The 16,092-nt window shown below is 41.1% G+C and overlaps 1 protein-coding gene across 1 annotated transcript; it reads right to left on the reverse strand.

Moving 5' to 3' along the window:
• Nucleotides 1-256: 256 nt before the first annotated feature.
• On the reverse strand, nucleotides 257-14,880 carry crfa4 (cytokine receptor family, class I receptor 4). Its single transcript, XM_086031749.1, has 9 exons — nucleotides 14,706-14,880; nucleotides 8,596-8,708; nucleotides 7,124-7,262; nucleotides 6,803-6,972; nucleotides 5,987-6,165; nucleotides 5,757-5,910; nucleotides 4,713-4,800; nucleotides 4,555-4,621; nucleotides 257-3,459 (listed from the first exon to the last, which is right to left on the reverse strand). The coding sequence occupies exons 2-9, from the start codon at nucleotides 8,687-8,689 to the stop codon at nucleotides 2,878-2,880; spliced, it is 1,473 nt and encodes a 490-aa protein (XP_085887875.1). The 5' UTR covers nucleotides 8,690-8,708; nucleotides 14,706-14,880; the 3' UTR covers nucleotides 257-2,877.
• Nucleotides 14,881-16,092: the final 1,212 nt, after the last annotated feature.

Genomic DNA, 16,092 nt, shown 5'->3' on the forward strand with positions numbered 1-16,092 from the left:
AACGAATGGGCCTGCACAGAACATATTCTTGAAAAAAAATATGTCCGGGTTGACTTCCACTTTAACACAGCAACTCAGCAAGAGTTCTAATTAGATTCATCTGACTCCTCGGAGCAAAGTTCCTCATCTCGTAAAGGAACAACATTTTCAGTCAGCTGACAACTTTGGCTTCTATTTATAATCTAAATGCAACGCCATGAAGTGCTCAAGGCTAACGATATACAGTAATAGTTAGCAATTACCTCTGCGCCGATGGATCACTGTGGCACATCTTTATTTGCCCTTTAAAATAAGTCCACTTAAAGAGGCTGTGTCATGAAACATTTAAACACAGAACAGTGGCTGAAAACCTGAGGATGAACTGGAACATCAACTGGACATCCACAGAGGGGAAGAGGCCGAACTGTCAGAGAAATGTTGATGCGGTAGAATCATATGAGGTGTCACAAAAAAATACACTATGATTCAGATTCAAACTACAACTTTTCCCCTTGTAAGTAATCGCCCTGGAGTCTAACAAACTTTCCGAGCCTTCTCTACCATACCTTCACGCATTCCTGGAAGGAAATTTGTGTGATCCATGGTCATCACTTCCATCTTGATATCATTCATGTCTTTAAAACGAGTCCCCTTGAGCTTGGGAAAGAGGAAAAATCACCATGGGTGGGTGAGTTCGGTTTCGAGAGATTGCTCCAGCAGGGCTCTGTTCTTCACAGCCAGGAACTGCTCAGGGCATTGTAAGCAGGTGTGTTGTCATGGTGAATCAGCCGCGAGTTGTCCAACCACAACTCTCACCTCATCTTGAAGCAAATGCTGGAGGATACCTTTGTGGACGTGCTGGTTGATTGTCAGGCCCACATAGAAGGGGAAATATCGTAGTTTGCCTTTTGAATATAAGTTTTATGACACACCTCATAAACCTGACTTTAGAACAATTTTGTTTTTTGAAATGTCCAGGAGACGGCTTTACATAAGGGAATTTTCTGAAGGAGTTCAATGAGAGATTATACAGTAATTATCATATCAGATAGGCACTCTTGCACAACCTCCTCTTCCTCTTCACAAACATCTTTTGGAAATAGAATGTATTACATAACACATTAACACATAAAGCACAGTCTGGTTATTCAGCATTGAAAATACCCCAAATTATACTTGACAATGAAACCAAGCACTTGTGAACAGGGGCACGGCAGCAGTCCCCGGAGTGAATCATGAAGGGCCGCGATGACGTTTGTCGACTGGGGGACGGAGGGCTGAGTGGCATTGTCATGATGACGCGCATCTGGTATGCTGACTGATCTATACTTTAGAGATAGAAATTATTTCATAATGGATTTGTTGAATGGGGGGGCTTAGCAGGGGGGGAAAAAAAAGGGTCTTCTCATTTTCCCCGTAATCGATGGCCATGCTTGTGAAACTTCACTTCTGTCATTAGTTTCCTACTTATGGCCGCCTCCCGATTGCAATCCAGATTCATGTGACAATTGATGTCATGATGGAGCAGGCCTCCAGCATCACGGATATGCAGGATTCCATTAACTGATGGTTTCACGATTTCCGCTAAAAGTGATTGATTCCTCTTGGAATCAGACAAAGTCAAGTGGTTGCATGATTCACAAAAACAAGACAAATGTCCTCTTTTCTCCACTAATGCGGAGTTCTTGATCCAATATTCTAATGAAGTCAACATGTTTCCTGCAATGCAGTGATTCCCAACCTTTATTGAGCCATGGCACATATTTTAAAGCGGAAGTCAACCCAAACATTTTTTTTTCGACAATATGTTCTATGCAAGCCCACTAGTTGAAACAGGGCATTCTGATAAATATTGCGTTTGTGGACTAAGTTTTAATCCACTTGCTTTTAGCCATCTGTGGGGGCGGCCCCCAGAGATGGCTAAAAACGAGTGGATTTTACTGCTTAACTTATATTCCACAAATGCAAAATTAATCAGAAGGCCGTGTTTCAACTAGTGGGCCTGCTGGGAACATATTCTTGAAAAAAAAAACGTTTGCGTTGACTTACGCTTTAAGTCTAAATAATTTCAAGGCACACCACCAAACAAAAATGTTACAAAAAGTGAATAGATTTCATACTTTCTGCCATCTATTAGAAGATAATTAAGATAAAGAAGAAGCTAAATTAAGCAACACTGTCATATGTCCGTTTTTGTTGATTAAGGCGTCGCCATGTGGAAAAAAGCGGTAGTGTTTTGACAAAAGTCAACCACATTTCCGGCGCGTAGTGTCGTGAAATCCTGAGCTCTCGCTGGCCTGCAAGTTGGACTGAATTACATTTCTATTTCCAGTGGCCATGTGGAAGATGAATAGCGATGAGGTAATGAATCTAATTTTGTTCAAACAATACTTTTTTTTTTTTTTTTTGTTTTGGGGCTCTGCCATGACACCAGTAATAGCGCGTAGACGTTCGAATCGACTCCCGTCCTTAAAGCAATTCGGGACATTTGTATTTTTTTTTTGTGTGTGTCAGGTTTACTCCCTTCCTCTTCAAAGTTGCGTAGTGCCAGTAAAAACCATAGAGACCCCTCCAGGGCATGACAAAAGTCCCATTCAACTACTTGTAAGTAAATGTTTCATCAAAAGAGTTGTGAACATTTTTTATTAAGGTCAAATACTTGCCCAGTGTTGCTTTAATTTTTTTTGTCTGGCCCTATAAACTAGATGGATGAACAATGTTATTTGTTACAAATAAATACTCTTTTGGCCAATTAAGTGAAATTTGACAATTTTTCCCGCGACACACCTTAAGAGCTCTCACGGCGCACTAATGTGCCCCGGCACACTGGTTGAGATTCACTGCTTTAATCCACCAAAATCCAAATGTGTTTGTGGTTCTGCACATCTTTCAATCCACTCATCTCTCATTGGTGATAGCAGCATCTTCCTTTTTGGCCTGGTAGTCAGCCAGCTTCTCATCTTCCTCCTTTACGCCGGCATGTAAATTAGACTTGGGGAGTGGCGGGAGCTCGCAATACGCCGGTGGCAGGCACGGCACCAATTGCAGCTCATCGCTGCTCTCACACAGCTTTACACAGCTGTAGAAATCCTGCGGGGGGCAGGTAGTGGAAAGAGCGGGCGGGGGTGCGCTTGGATGTCCCATCGTGCTGTAGCTGCTCTCTGGCAGGTTAATAATCTCAGGCCATGAGGATGGCGAGAAGGATTGAGCAGGACACATGTAGTACGGGCTTTGCGTGAACGTCGCTGGAGGCTGGCTCACGAGTTGATGAAGCGCTGCCGTGGGCGTCGAGTCGTGTGGGACGGTGAAGGCATCCATCACCTGGCTGGGTGACTCGGTGGGAATGGTGCGGTCTGAGGCCGTGGCGAGATAGATGTTGTCGGGGCTCACCCGCTCCCACACCTCGGTGTCCATGAAGCTGGGAGCTATGTAGCCGTGGAAATTAGTCAGGTAACGGTTGATTTCATCCAAGTTACCCTTCTGAAGACAGAGAGTGGGAAGCAAAAATCATGAGTAGCAGCAATGGGAAGAAACAAAGGACAAATACTTTGTCACTGTACTTACGTACTTAAAGTGGAAGTCAACGCAAACATATTTTTTTTACAAGAATTTGTTCTGTGCAGGCTCAGTAGTTAGAACAAGGCATTCTGATAAATATTGCGTTTGTGGAATATAGTAAATCCACCCGTTTTTAGCCCTTTCCGGGGGCGGCCATTTTGTCATGCATAGGCGCATGAGAACAGAAATGTTTTTAACCTGGATTTAAAAGCGTCTACATTTAGTGAAAATGTTATCTCCACTGGCAGTTTGTTGCACTTTTTTGCAGCACAACAGCTAAATGCTGCCTCCCCATGTTTAGTTTGGACTAGCTGACCTGAGTCCTTGGATCTGAGGGCCCTGCTGGGTTTATATTCTTTGAACACATCCTAGATATATTCTGGGCCTAAACTGCTCTGGGATTTGTAAACAATCAATAGAGTTTTAAAAACTATTCTGGAAGTGACAGGAAGCCAGTGTAGAGACTTTAAAACTTTAAAACTGGTGTAATGTGTTCAGATCTGTTAAAACTCTAGCAGCAGCGTTCTGGATGAGCTGCAGCTGTTTAATGCTTTTTATGGAAAGTTCTGTTAAAAGGCCATTACAGTTATCCAGTCTACTAGAGATGAATGCATGGATGAGTTTCTCCTGGAGGAGAAAGGAGTTGGCAAAAAAAACCATTTGTTTTCTTATTTGTTAAAACAGTTTGTATAACATGCTAAATGTGAGCACACACACACAAAAAATCTGCCATCTCTGGCCCCATTTTATACTTCCAATTAGATTTGTAAGAACTGGGCCGAAAACTAGCAAACAGAAGGAGAGGAAAGGGACCTTGGACACCAGATAGGATTGAGGAGCAACACTGAATTAGCAGCATTTCTGCCTGAAAGGCACATTTATCAATTCTTTTTTAGTTTTAATTGAGGGTACATTCTCAAAAATACAACTTCAAAATGATATCATTTAATATTATAGTCAAGAGGTTTTTTTTTTTTTAAAAAGACAGAGGATGCATAGAGGATGGAGCGTGTGTACCTTGAAAAGCTTCGGGTCAATGCCGATGATGCGTGGTTTCGGAATAGGTGGCCAGAAGTCTTTCACTCTGAATGGTAAAACAGGGTGGTGCCAGATTTCAAGGAAAGCTACCGGGGAGCTTTTCATTGCACATGAAGAAGAGAAACATGAATTCTCACCTCGCACATTGTGGAATGGCACGCACGGCGACGGCCAACAGTGCCACGATGCCGATGCTCGTCAACAGAATCACCACCAGCAGTTTGTCTGCCACAATGAAGGGAACATAGTGAACAAGAGCAGAAGCAGTGAATTTCAGTTACAACCTGCATTAGAATATTTGGCTCCATAAAATTCTGTTAGTTTATTTCCAACAGTCTCTTTTCGTAGTGTTTCTCTTGGTTTCCTGCTTCCAGTAAATAATGTTTTTTTCTGTCTTATCAGATTTCACCCTCAAAGTGTTGCCAATTCAATCTAATTTCCCCAGAGCCTTCAGAATAAGTAAAGTACTGTTAGTACATGTAACTTCAATTATACAGTTTTAGCATCGTCAGTTCAGACTTCAAATTGGTCCTCAGGTCCTATGACTGGTTGGTCAGAGCAAGCCAAGCTCGACTAGCAACACACGTATGTAAGGATCTGCACACGTGGGGCCCTTGAAATGGACGTTTGCGCTGTTGTGGGACTGATCACTCTCGTTCCTTTTATATTCTGTGCAGGTGAGGCGCACAGTCAGACATTGGAGAAGCAGAAATAATCCGAACCGGAATCCTAACGAGCGCCGTCAACATCAATTGCCGTTCACCATGTTTTTTTATTTTTTTTATGGGAAACGGTGGAGAAAAGCAGCAGATGGCAGCAGGGGAACAATATTAATAGCAGTACTAGCATCAAAGTCACTGATGTGTGTAAAATATACCTTTTTTGGTCCAGAATAGGTTATTTGGTGAAACCAACCCATATTTTATTGATGATTACAAAAAAAAAAAAAAAAAAAGGGTCTAATCTTTAATTTTGTAGTTTTTGTGTTTATATAGTCATAAAACAATATTATGTAAGGCCTTGAACGATCAGTCAGAATAATCTATATTGGCTGGCAATCAAACGTTTCTCTTTTTGGAAAAATGGATGGAACCGAAAGGTGCAGATACAAAGGCAATGATGTCCATCCCCCACTGCCACAGCTGCATACACGCACGCTCACATCGACGCGGACATGATACCTGCTGGTGCCTGGGTGGGAATGCTCATCAGCAGTGGCTGGCTCCAGTTGCTCCACAAGCCGTAGTTGAGCGAGCGGCACCGTACGCGAAGCACGTAGTCAGTGACGGGAAGGCCGAGTAGCTTGACTTGAGGCTCTCGCAGCAAATCCTTGACCTGCAGTCCATGGGACAAAACTCAGCTAGAATCCCGCGGAGCACTTTGCTGTCTCTCCGTTATATCTCTCGTTCACCTTCCACTTGTCAGGCTCCCTAACTTGTCTGTACTGCAACTGGTACACCAACGTGATCCAGCCGTACATGAGGTCTGCGGGCCTCGGGTACACCCAAGAGAGATGCACGTCATAACCTATCTCGTCCCCGCCGGCATCCATCAGTTGGTAAGTTAGGTTGATTGGAGCTTCGGTCTGAACTGTCAGAGAGGTAATAAAGCAAAACGTCTGATGGCCGTAGGCTGGCTCGATCCCTATCCCGAAAATCCACGTACAATTGATTCTAATTGCATTGGAGAAAAAAAACGGAAATGTTTTTTAACCGTAAAAAAAAAAAAAAGTGGGGCTAAACCATCAATGAACGTTTTCCATGAAAAACAAGGGTTGCTGCCCCCCCACCACAAAAAGAAAAAAACTTTTAAAAAATGGAAAAAAAAAAAAAAAAAAAAATCTGTAAATCCGCAGGTGCCGGACCACGATTAAGCAGGGCTCCACTGTATATTACTGCAGCTCACTGGGTCACTTAAAGTAGTTGTGAAACTCTTCTTTGATTGTGTCTGCATGACTGTATTACACTGCCCCCAATGGACAAGTTGCACACCAGAAGAGGCAATGAATGTATAACAATGCACAAACTCTTTGTTTACATTCTATTTAAGTATGTTGTTACTGTATTTATTCAGTACAACACTATCAACTTGTATCTCAGGGCACCACTGTACAAGTAAATGTTTACAACTTGTTTTCATTTGTATTTCTTCATCATTTCAATTCATTTGTACGATCTTATTTTGCAATAAAGCCGACTTTGACGTGGGCTTCCACATTCGTCCTTACCAAAGTCGGCCACATCAAGGCAGTGTTGTGGCGAAGTGAAGTTTTGGCGAGCCGTGACAGCCGTGACGTTCATGCAGTAGATGTTCCATACGAACGTGTGGCTGCGGTCAAAATGGCAGCTGTTGGCACCGGCGCTCCTGTAGTCTGGACACTCACGTTTGGGCTCTTTGCTGAATGGAACAAGGAACAAATCATCACAGCAATCTTTTCTACCCTTTCATTTCATTACAGCACCTCCAATTCCAGCGTATTGGCCCTGCGGGGAGTCATCAAGTGGTTGCATCATGTTTCCATTTACAAAGATAGTAAGCGTGTTCATACTTTTTGGAATAGGTCAACACGTAGGTCACTTCCTCTCCCTCCGTCAGGTTGGTGAGCGGATGCCACCAGCAGGTGAACACCTGCATGTTGGGCGAGCGGCATTTGTAGATGTGAGGCCTGGTTGTCACGGCAACCTCACCTGCACGCAGGGAGTCCTTTAGTCAGATGAATGTAAGCGTGCTTATACGGGTTATACAGTACAAATGCACGTGCGAACATTCTTATTCATTCAGCCATGCAAGCTGTACCTGAAGGGTGTTAACCATTTCAAAGTTAGCTTTGACAGGACACGTGTTGAGTAACCCTACAGCTGTCACGCCTCGTCAAACACACAAGCGCCGACAGTCGGCCCACCAAGCAAAATTGATTGCCGTCTGCAGGCGATGGGAACATGGCGGCCGATACGGCTTAATAAGCATCAAAAAGGCAAACAGGCAGAAGGGAGACATTACATTTGTTCAGCTGGCCTCTATTCAGGCCAAAACATCTAATTGTAATATTGTGAATTCTTGCTTTAATTCTGTGTTTTTAATAAACGCAAACGGTATGTAGTACTGAATTGTGGAGATATGATGTTAAAGTGTTTTTCACCATTTGTTTTTCCTCCTGTATTTACTCATATCTTTGCGACTCAAACGTGTTGGCAGAAGAAATTTGCTTGACAAAGTTGCCTACATTATTCAGATGGGTGTGATTTCGGGCATTTTGAAGCTTCATTTTATACGCTCTTTACATTTTTTAAAAAATCATCCAAATCTGGGGTTTTTTTATATATCGTTGCTGTCCTGTGAAAAACACTTATCACCAATTTTGGAAACCTTTTTAATTTTCACATTAATGCGATGTCTGTAACGCGGGAACACCATTCATGTAAAAATAAGAAAATGGAAAAAAAAAATGGAGATATGTGTTTTTCACAAGACAGCGACGATATACACATATACATACACACACATATACATATATATATATATATATATATATATATATATATATATATATATATATACATATATATATACTGAAAATGACATCACAGCTGCTCAGGGCTCAGGTAACGACCAATCACAGCTCAGCTTCAGAAAACAGGTCAGCTGTGATTGGTCGTTACCTGAGCCGTGAGTAGTTGTGATATCATTTTCAGTCGACAGACGTGACAGAATGGCTGCCCCCTGAGATGGCTGAAAAGGGGTGGATTTACTCTTTTTCCACAAACGCAATATTTATCAGAATGCCTTGTTTCAACTAGTGGACGTGCATGGAACATATTCTTGAAAAAAAATATGTTTGAGTTGACTTCCTGTTTAACAGTGACTTTCACTTGCACGGGATACCGTAGAATCAAGGGATGAAAGAAATGAAGCAGCCACCTCCTCGAACGATAACGGCACCACCTATCTGTCTCCTCCTTGAGCAAGGAAGTAGCCCGCTAACTTCCAAGTAGGCAGACGCAATGCCGTGCTGGGACTCACCTGCTGCTCGTCTGTTCCCTGACTGGCTGTCCAGTTGCTGGATTGTGTTGCAGCCCACAGAGGCGAGAAGCAGGCAGAGCAGCAGCCCCAGCATCCCGCAATCGTGGCGCAATCTGTCAACACAAACAACACTTCTGGGACTGCTGGGAACTCTGTGGGAAAGTTGGCAAACAGCAAGGGGGCGTCCACCAGTCATGAGACATATCACAAGGATGAACATCCCCCTGCTGACCCCTTCCTCCCTCCTCCCTCGTTTTCGTGTTGCCCAAATTAAATCACTGTAACAGACACTAACTTTGGAATCAACAAGCATACAGTAAAAGCAGCGGTGGTTGTTTGACGATTACCTCTGTGAGCTTCTCTCTTATTCTTTTGAAAGTCATGCCCTATTATCTTACATAAATGTGGACTATACCGTATCCGACATTTCTTTCTAATATTCCAGGAAAATGGTCTTGTGTAACTGATTCATCCTCTTATTTAATCAAACAGCAACTACGCACCACACTGCAAAACCAAAACAAAACTAAAAAACTGGAAAAGCTAAAAAATTGTTGCATTGCCCAACTTTAAATGTTATTGAAGCCTTGAAATTTTTAGCTCACCCGACATTTTTTGTTTTTCTTTTACAGTATAACCGGTCACCAAGCAGTCATTCGTCAGTTTTAAGCGAGTCATATACCATTTCAGCATAGTCTGGTTTCAACACTTTCGTGAGTTGTCGTTCATCCCTTAAAGTGAAAATCAACCCAAACATATTTTTTCCAAGAATATGTTCCCAGAAGGCCCACTAGTTGAAACACGGCATTCTGATTAACATTGCGTTTGTGAAATATGAATTAAGCAGCAAAATCCACCCGTTTTTAGCCAGCCGAGCTTTAGAAAAACAGGTCAGCCGTGATTGGTCGTTACCTGAGCCCTGAGTAGTTGTGATGTCACTTTCAGTCGACAGAAGTGACAAAGAGCTGGCTAAAAACGAGTGGATTAACCCTTATCCCACAAACGCAATATCTATCAGAATGCCTTGCTTCAACTTAGTGGGCTTGCATAGAACATATTCTTGAAAAAAAATATGTTTGGGTTGACTTCCACTTTAAGGATAATTAGACTTCTCCTTATTTCCGACCTTAAAAGCTCCTTACTTAAATCTGCCACAGTAGCCTCCACTTGAAGGATCTGAGATAGTCACCAGGTTTCAGCTGAATGCTTGAAAGTGACCCAATTGATTGATGATGATGCACTTGCTGACAGTTTGATCTATTCTGTACATCCTCACCCTGAAGCATCGCACGTGATGCGAGACAGTCACAGTGGATTAAAGCAAAAGGACCCACACATGCACATGTTTTATGTCAGGCGCTACAGCACAGGTGTCAAACTCGCAGCCCACGGTTTACATCCAGTTAGATGTATAGTCTGCTTCAAAAAATCTATAGCAAAAAAACCTCTATAGACTGCTGACAAAATCTATACATTTACTTTTAAAAATGTAGGCTATCCATCTATTTAAAGGGCAAGTCAACCCCCAGAAAATTCTTTACAAGAATATGTTCTATGCAGGCCCACTAGTTCAAACACAGCATTCTGATTAATATTGTGTTTGTGGAATATGAGTTAAAGTGGAAGTCAACGCAAACATTTTTTTTTCTAGAATTTGTTCGATGCAAGCCCACTAGTTGAAACAGGGCACTCTGATAAATATTGCATTTGTGGAATAAGTGTTAATCCACTCGTTATTAGCCATGTCTGGGGGTGGCCATTTTGTCTTCTGTCGACTGAAAATGACGGCACAACTCAGATTCAGAAAACAGGTCAGCCGTGATTGGTCATTGTGAGCAGTTGTGATGTCATTCTCAGTCGACAGAAGACAACATGGCCGCCCCCAAAGATGGCTAAATACAAGTGCATTTTGCTGCTTAACTTATATTGCACAAACGCAAAATTAATGAGAATGCCGTGTTTCAACTAGTGGCTCTGCTGGGAACATATTCTTGAAAAAGATATGTTTGGGTTGACTTCCACTTTAAGCAGTAAAATCCATCTGTTTTTGTACATCTCAGGGGGCGGCCATTTTGCCACTTGCTGTTGACTGAAAATTACATCACAACTACTCAGGGCTCAGAGAACAACCAATCATGGCTCATCTTCAGAAAACAGGTGAGCCGTGATTGGTCGTTACCTGAGCCCTAAGCAACTGTGATGTCATTTTCAGTGACAAAATGGCCGCCCCCTTTGATGACTAAAAATGGGTGGATTTTGCTGCTTAACTCATATTCCACAAATACAACATTAATCAGAACGCCATGTTTAGACTAGTGAAGACGCATATAACATATTATTGCAAAGAAATTCTTGGGGTTGACTTCCCCCCTTTAGAACGTGTATCTATATCCAAATGATGTATTGTGGTCAACCACTTGACAAAACAAAATTGAGTAACTATAAAACCTTTTTTTGTCAGTGCAGGCAGACACAGCAGGACTACAAAATGACTTTGATTGTATTCCAGGTGTCTGGAAGTTCATCCTGCACTTTGACATTGGCTCGTTACTAATTGACAACTTCTGCAGTCTGTACATGTGGTTGCGGCACTGTAAGTCATCACAGCCCATAAACTGACCCGCAGGGGTCAAAGTATACCCATACGTTTGTTCAATATCTCCCTTATACGACAGTTGTTCAGTGTGCTACTTAAAGTTACACAAATTCACCCACCCTCGTCAAAGAGCCTTTGCGTCCATAATTATCAAAATGAGAAGTTTAATTGTCTGTTACGGTCATGTTCCAGCAGTGCATTGGGTGCATCCCTTGATTGTTGGTGACCTCTCGCTGTTTGCACCAACAACTCATGTCACACGCTGTGTCACACTCAGGCAACGCTTGGAAAGTGATTCAGTTCAATTAGCAGCGGCGCCTGTTGAAAAAGCCCAGCAGCAGCCCCAAATAAAAGAGTTAAACATCCAGCCTGAGACAGGAAGTCGCTGAGCCCATATAAAATCAGCAGATGGGCATCGAAAGATTTGGGAGAAGATGGGAATTATCGCAATGAGGCAGGAGACAGGACATTCCAGCGCAGAAATACTTGCATACGGTCTTTAATCTATAGCAAATGGACTAATGTAAAAGGACACAAATGTCATATGCAGACAAAGGTCTTTTGTAACAAAACAGGCCTGAGGCTTGCTAGCCAAGGTTAAATCAGGATTGTGTACATACAAAAATATACAGTACAACCGCGTGTGTGTCATGCGTTTGTGCCTTGACATGAAATCCAAATCCTGTGGTCTGTTTTGTCCTGTGATGTGACTGCTTCTCTCTCACTCTATTGAATTTAATTTTATTTTGAATTCACTCAATTTCGTTAAGCGGTTGCACAAAATAAAATCATCTGGGTGCAGATAATTTCTTAAAAAGAATATGTTGCCAACAGGCCCACTAGTTGAAACACGGCATTCTGATTAATATTGCATTTGTGGAGTATGAGTTAAGCAGCAAAATCCACTACTTTTTAGCCATCTCAGGGGGCGGTCATTTTGTCACTTCTGTCGACTGAAAATGACATCACAAGGGCTCAGGTAACGACCAATCACGGCTGACCTGTTTTCTCAAACTGACCCATGATTGGTCGTTACCTGAGCCCTAATTAGTTGTGGTGTCATTTTCAGTCGACAGACGTGACAAAATGGCCGCCCCCTGAGATGGCTAAAAACGGGTGGCTTAACTCTTATTCCACAAAAGTAATATTTATCAAAATGCCTTGTTTCAACTAGTGAGCTTGCATAGAAAATTTTCTTGAAAAAATAAGTTTCGGTTGACTTCCCTATTAAGTATGTACAGTCTACTTGACAAAATTAAATTGAGTAAATTCAACACATCATTTTTTTCAGTGTACCTGAAAGTGTTTTTTTTTATAAGGAACCAGGAGTTGACGGCAGATATGAGAACAAAAAGGAATTGCTGGATTTCTTGAAGTTCACAAATGAAACAACCACTTCGACAAAGCAGCTAGCTGCTACTAAACTACAGTCCACTGGGAAAAAAAAAAGGTGTGCTGAATTCATTCAATTTTATTTCGACAAGTGGTTGAACTAAATAAAATAATCTGGAGCCAGATACCTATTTTAAGTACTGTACCGGTATATGAGTAGATGAAGTAGCCAGGTGATTTTATTTCACGTAACCACTTGAAGAAATAAAATGTAATCAATTCATCAAAAACCTTTTTCAATGTGTATGTTTTTCAGACCCAGCACTGTTCTGCCTGCTTGCCCCAAACATCTTATTTTTTTTATTTTTAAGTATGACTGCCTTGTTGATCAAATGACAAAGGCTCATATTGTTACTTTCAGGCTGAAACTCTGAAGCAAATCATTCCACTGGATGTGCTGAAATGATAATGACTCTCTTGTCTTGAATAAGCAACTTTAATGAGTCTCGTGTTCCTATTATAAGCTAAAATGGTCCTTTGAGACACAATGTCTCACTTTTTTGGCGTTTTAGATGGAACCTTCACAGAGCCAATGTTGCTGAAAGAACGTTTAGAACAGTACAAACAAAATGGGCATTCCGCCTGGTGGACGGACCGGTCCGTCTATCCGCCTATGACGTACGCCCATTTTGCCGGTGGTAAACGATAAAAAATGGAAATTAAAAAAAAAGACGGATTAAGCATTAGACGAAGTGGATTTTCGCCCGTGTATGTAATCGTCTATAATTTGATGTGTGCCGCGTGACGTCAGGGTCACACCATAGACATTGACAATAATAGATGCGCGCAAAAAATAAATAAATAATAATATATAGATGCGAAGACGACTCCTGTTAGTGCAGCTTGTATTCTGTCCGTTTATCTCAGAAAGAAACATACCGAGTAAACACTGCTGCTGTGGAACTTGCAGAAACAACTCCAGACACTACGACCGGCCATATATGAAGGATGTATTCTTTATTCATTTCCTGAAGCCAAAAACTCAGAGGGACACATTTGAATGATGGGTCAACTTGTCCAGATGTCCAGGTTTAACGGCAGCAAGGTGAATGAAGCCTTTTACCTTCATATGTTGTAAACATTTCGTTGGGGGGCAGATGGTGTGACAGATGACAATTCTACCAATCCCTTGCTTTTTGTTTTTGTTTTATTGGCATGTGCAAGTGAGGCTTTGTAAAGCTGTTTGGGCAGAATGATGTAGATACACAAAATAATAGCATCATGTGCACCATCTGTTCGAATATGAGGTGGTTTTTTTGAGGGGGGGCATTAGACGGATAAAAATGTTGTGGTAGTTGGTCGCAGTTTGTAGTCGGAAACGCTAAGGAAGCTCGTTTGAAATCATAGGCGGACAGGCCAATAGGCGGGTAACATGGACAAAATGGCGGATAAACGGACGGCGGAAGGTACCCCGGTTGTAGGCGGATAAACGGTCCGTAATTTTTTTTTCAAAATACCCAGCTCTGGTAAATGTGTTATTAGAGACTTGTGCACTTTAAGTTAATTTGCGATCTTTGTGTGTGGAGAAGCTTCAGCTAGCTTCTTGCGCTGTAAAATTCAGAAAATGTTGTACAGCTGCGGTCGTAATCGTACATCTCGCCGCTATGATTTGCGCAGAGAGGACAGTGGAAATCACAGAGAAGACATCAAGAAGGAATCCTCATCAGAAAGGTTTCTGATGAGGATTCTTGTTCAAACAAAACTGGATCGAGTACTACAGGAGAAAGAAGAAATCACTCGATCTAGAACACTCAGAGGAAAAAACAGATGAAATAGGCACCAAGAATCTCTGAGATGAACCTAGAAACCAGTGAGAACACTCACTCAAAGCAGAGTATGGATTTTTATAGAAGCCACTTGGAGTTTACAACCCATATAAAATGCACTGATTAGGTAATGACTCGGTAATTGACAGGGATGGCTTTGAATTGTCACAAATGACATCAAGCAACAAAAAACACATCAAAAATCTCCAAGTTACATCGCTTTCTAACGGCCTGCCAACTGTTATTAATGAAATGGGGGTATAGCCCGTCTTGTAAAATAAATAACTGTTTTGGGTGACGTTTATGAAGTCAACTCGTATTAATGAAGGTGAATGAAGCCAATCGAGCGGACCCACCTTGCCTGTAGAACTCGCGGAGAAGCGCCTGGTGCCTCTTTGCAGGTACAAATTCCTGAAGTGCGTTCCCCCGTTGATGCAGGAGCAGAGCAGCTGTTTGGCTGAACTCAACTCTCAGAGGAGCGAAGCCCGCGTGCGCGTCTCATTAGCTGCTTGGTGTGCGCGTGCACGTGTAGGCATGTTAAGTGCCCCGCCTCTGACTACACTGGATGTGAAACGGAACCGTGGAGTGTTGGTGAAGTTTACATGTTCCTCCAGAAATGTTTTTTTTTTTTCAAATTGTAACTACCATTGTTTCATGGGGTTAATCAGATGCACTCTCTCTCTCTCTCTCTCTCTCTCTCTCTATATATATATATACATATATATATATATTGCCCATGGGTGGGCCTGGGTGTGCACAGGCCACCCATTAGCCATATTCTGGCTCCGCCCCTGATATATATATATATATATATATATATATATATATATATATATATATATATATATATATATATATATATATATACTGTCCAACAAAGAAAGAACGTTAATGATTTTAACCAAAAATCATCTCATCTCATGAGGATTTATTGTTATGATAAAAAATACATTACATATGGACAGTATGTTGAATGTATATATCAGTCTTGTCTTTTATCTTTCCATTCCAACAACAATTTACAGAAAAGTATGGCATATTTTGGCGATAGTTCAAATTGCAATTAATTTCAATTATTTTTTAAACTGTGATTTACTTGATTAAAATTTTTAATCGTGCGACAGCCATAATATATGTGTATGTGTTTAAAGATATATATACATATATATATATATATATATATATATATATATACATATACATATATATACATATATATATACATATATATATACATATATATATATACATATATATATACATATATATATATATATATATATATATATATATATATATATATATATATATATATATATATATATATATATATATATATATATTATCTATATATATAAAACGTAACATATACAGTCTTTTTGCCGTCTCCTCCAAAATTGTTACCACAGTTCTTCCAAACGCGAAAGCTCGATCAACAATCAGTCCATGATCACCACTTTTGTTGACAGTCAGCCAAGTATATTGTGGCAGAGAGATGCTCTCATATGACATCATCTCATGGCGCGGTCTCCTCTCCATTTGCAAAATAATAACAAATGGAATGGGCATAAATCGCATGTTTGTTTTGCGCAGTTTCACTAAATTATAAAATATAAAAATATCAAAACATTTGAATGGAAAGGTGCATAGGAAATTGACTTTAGCGCAATAGAATATAGAAAATATGCATCGTAATGTCTGTTTATTAATTTAACTTGCAGGGCACGCCATCTGCAGCACAGT

Source organism: Filicampus tigris, chromosome 1, assembly GCF_054856515.1.
Source record: "Filicampus tigris isolate MCC_2025a chromosome 1, RoL_Ftig_1.0, whole genome shotgun sequence".
Classification (NCBI taxonomy): Eukaryota; Metazoa; Chordata; class Actinopteri; order Syngnathiformes; family Syngnathidae; genus Filicampus; species Filicampus tigris.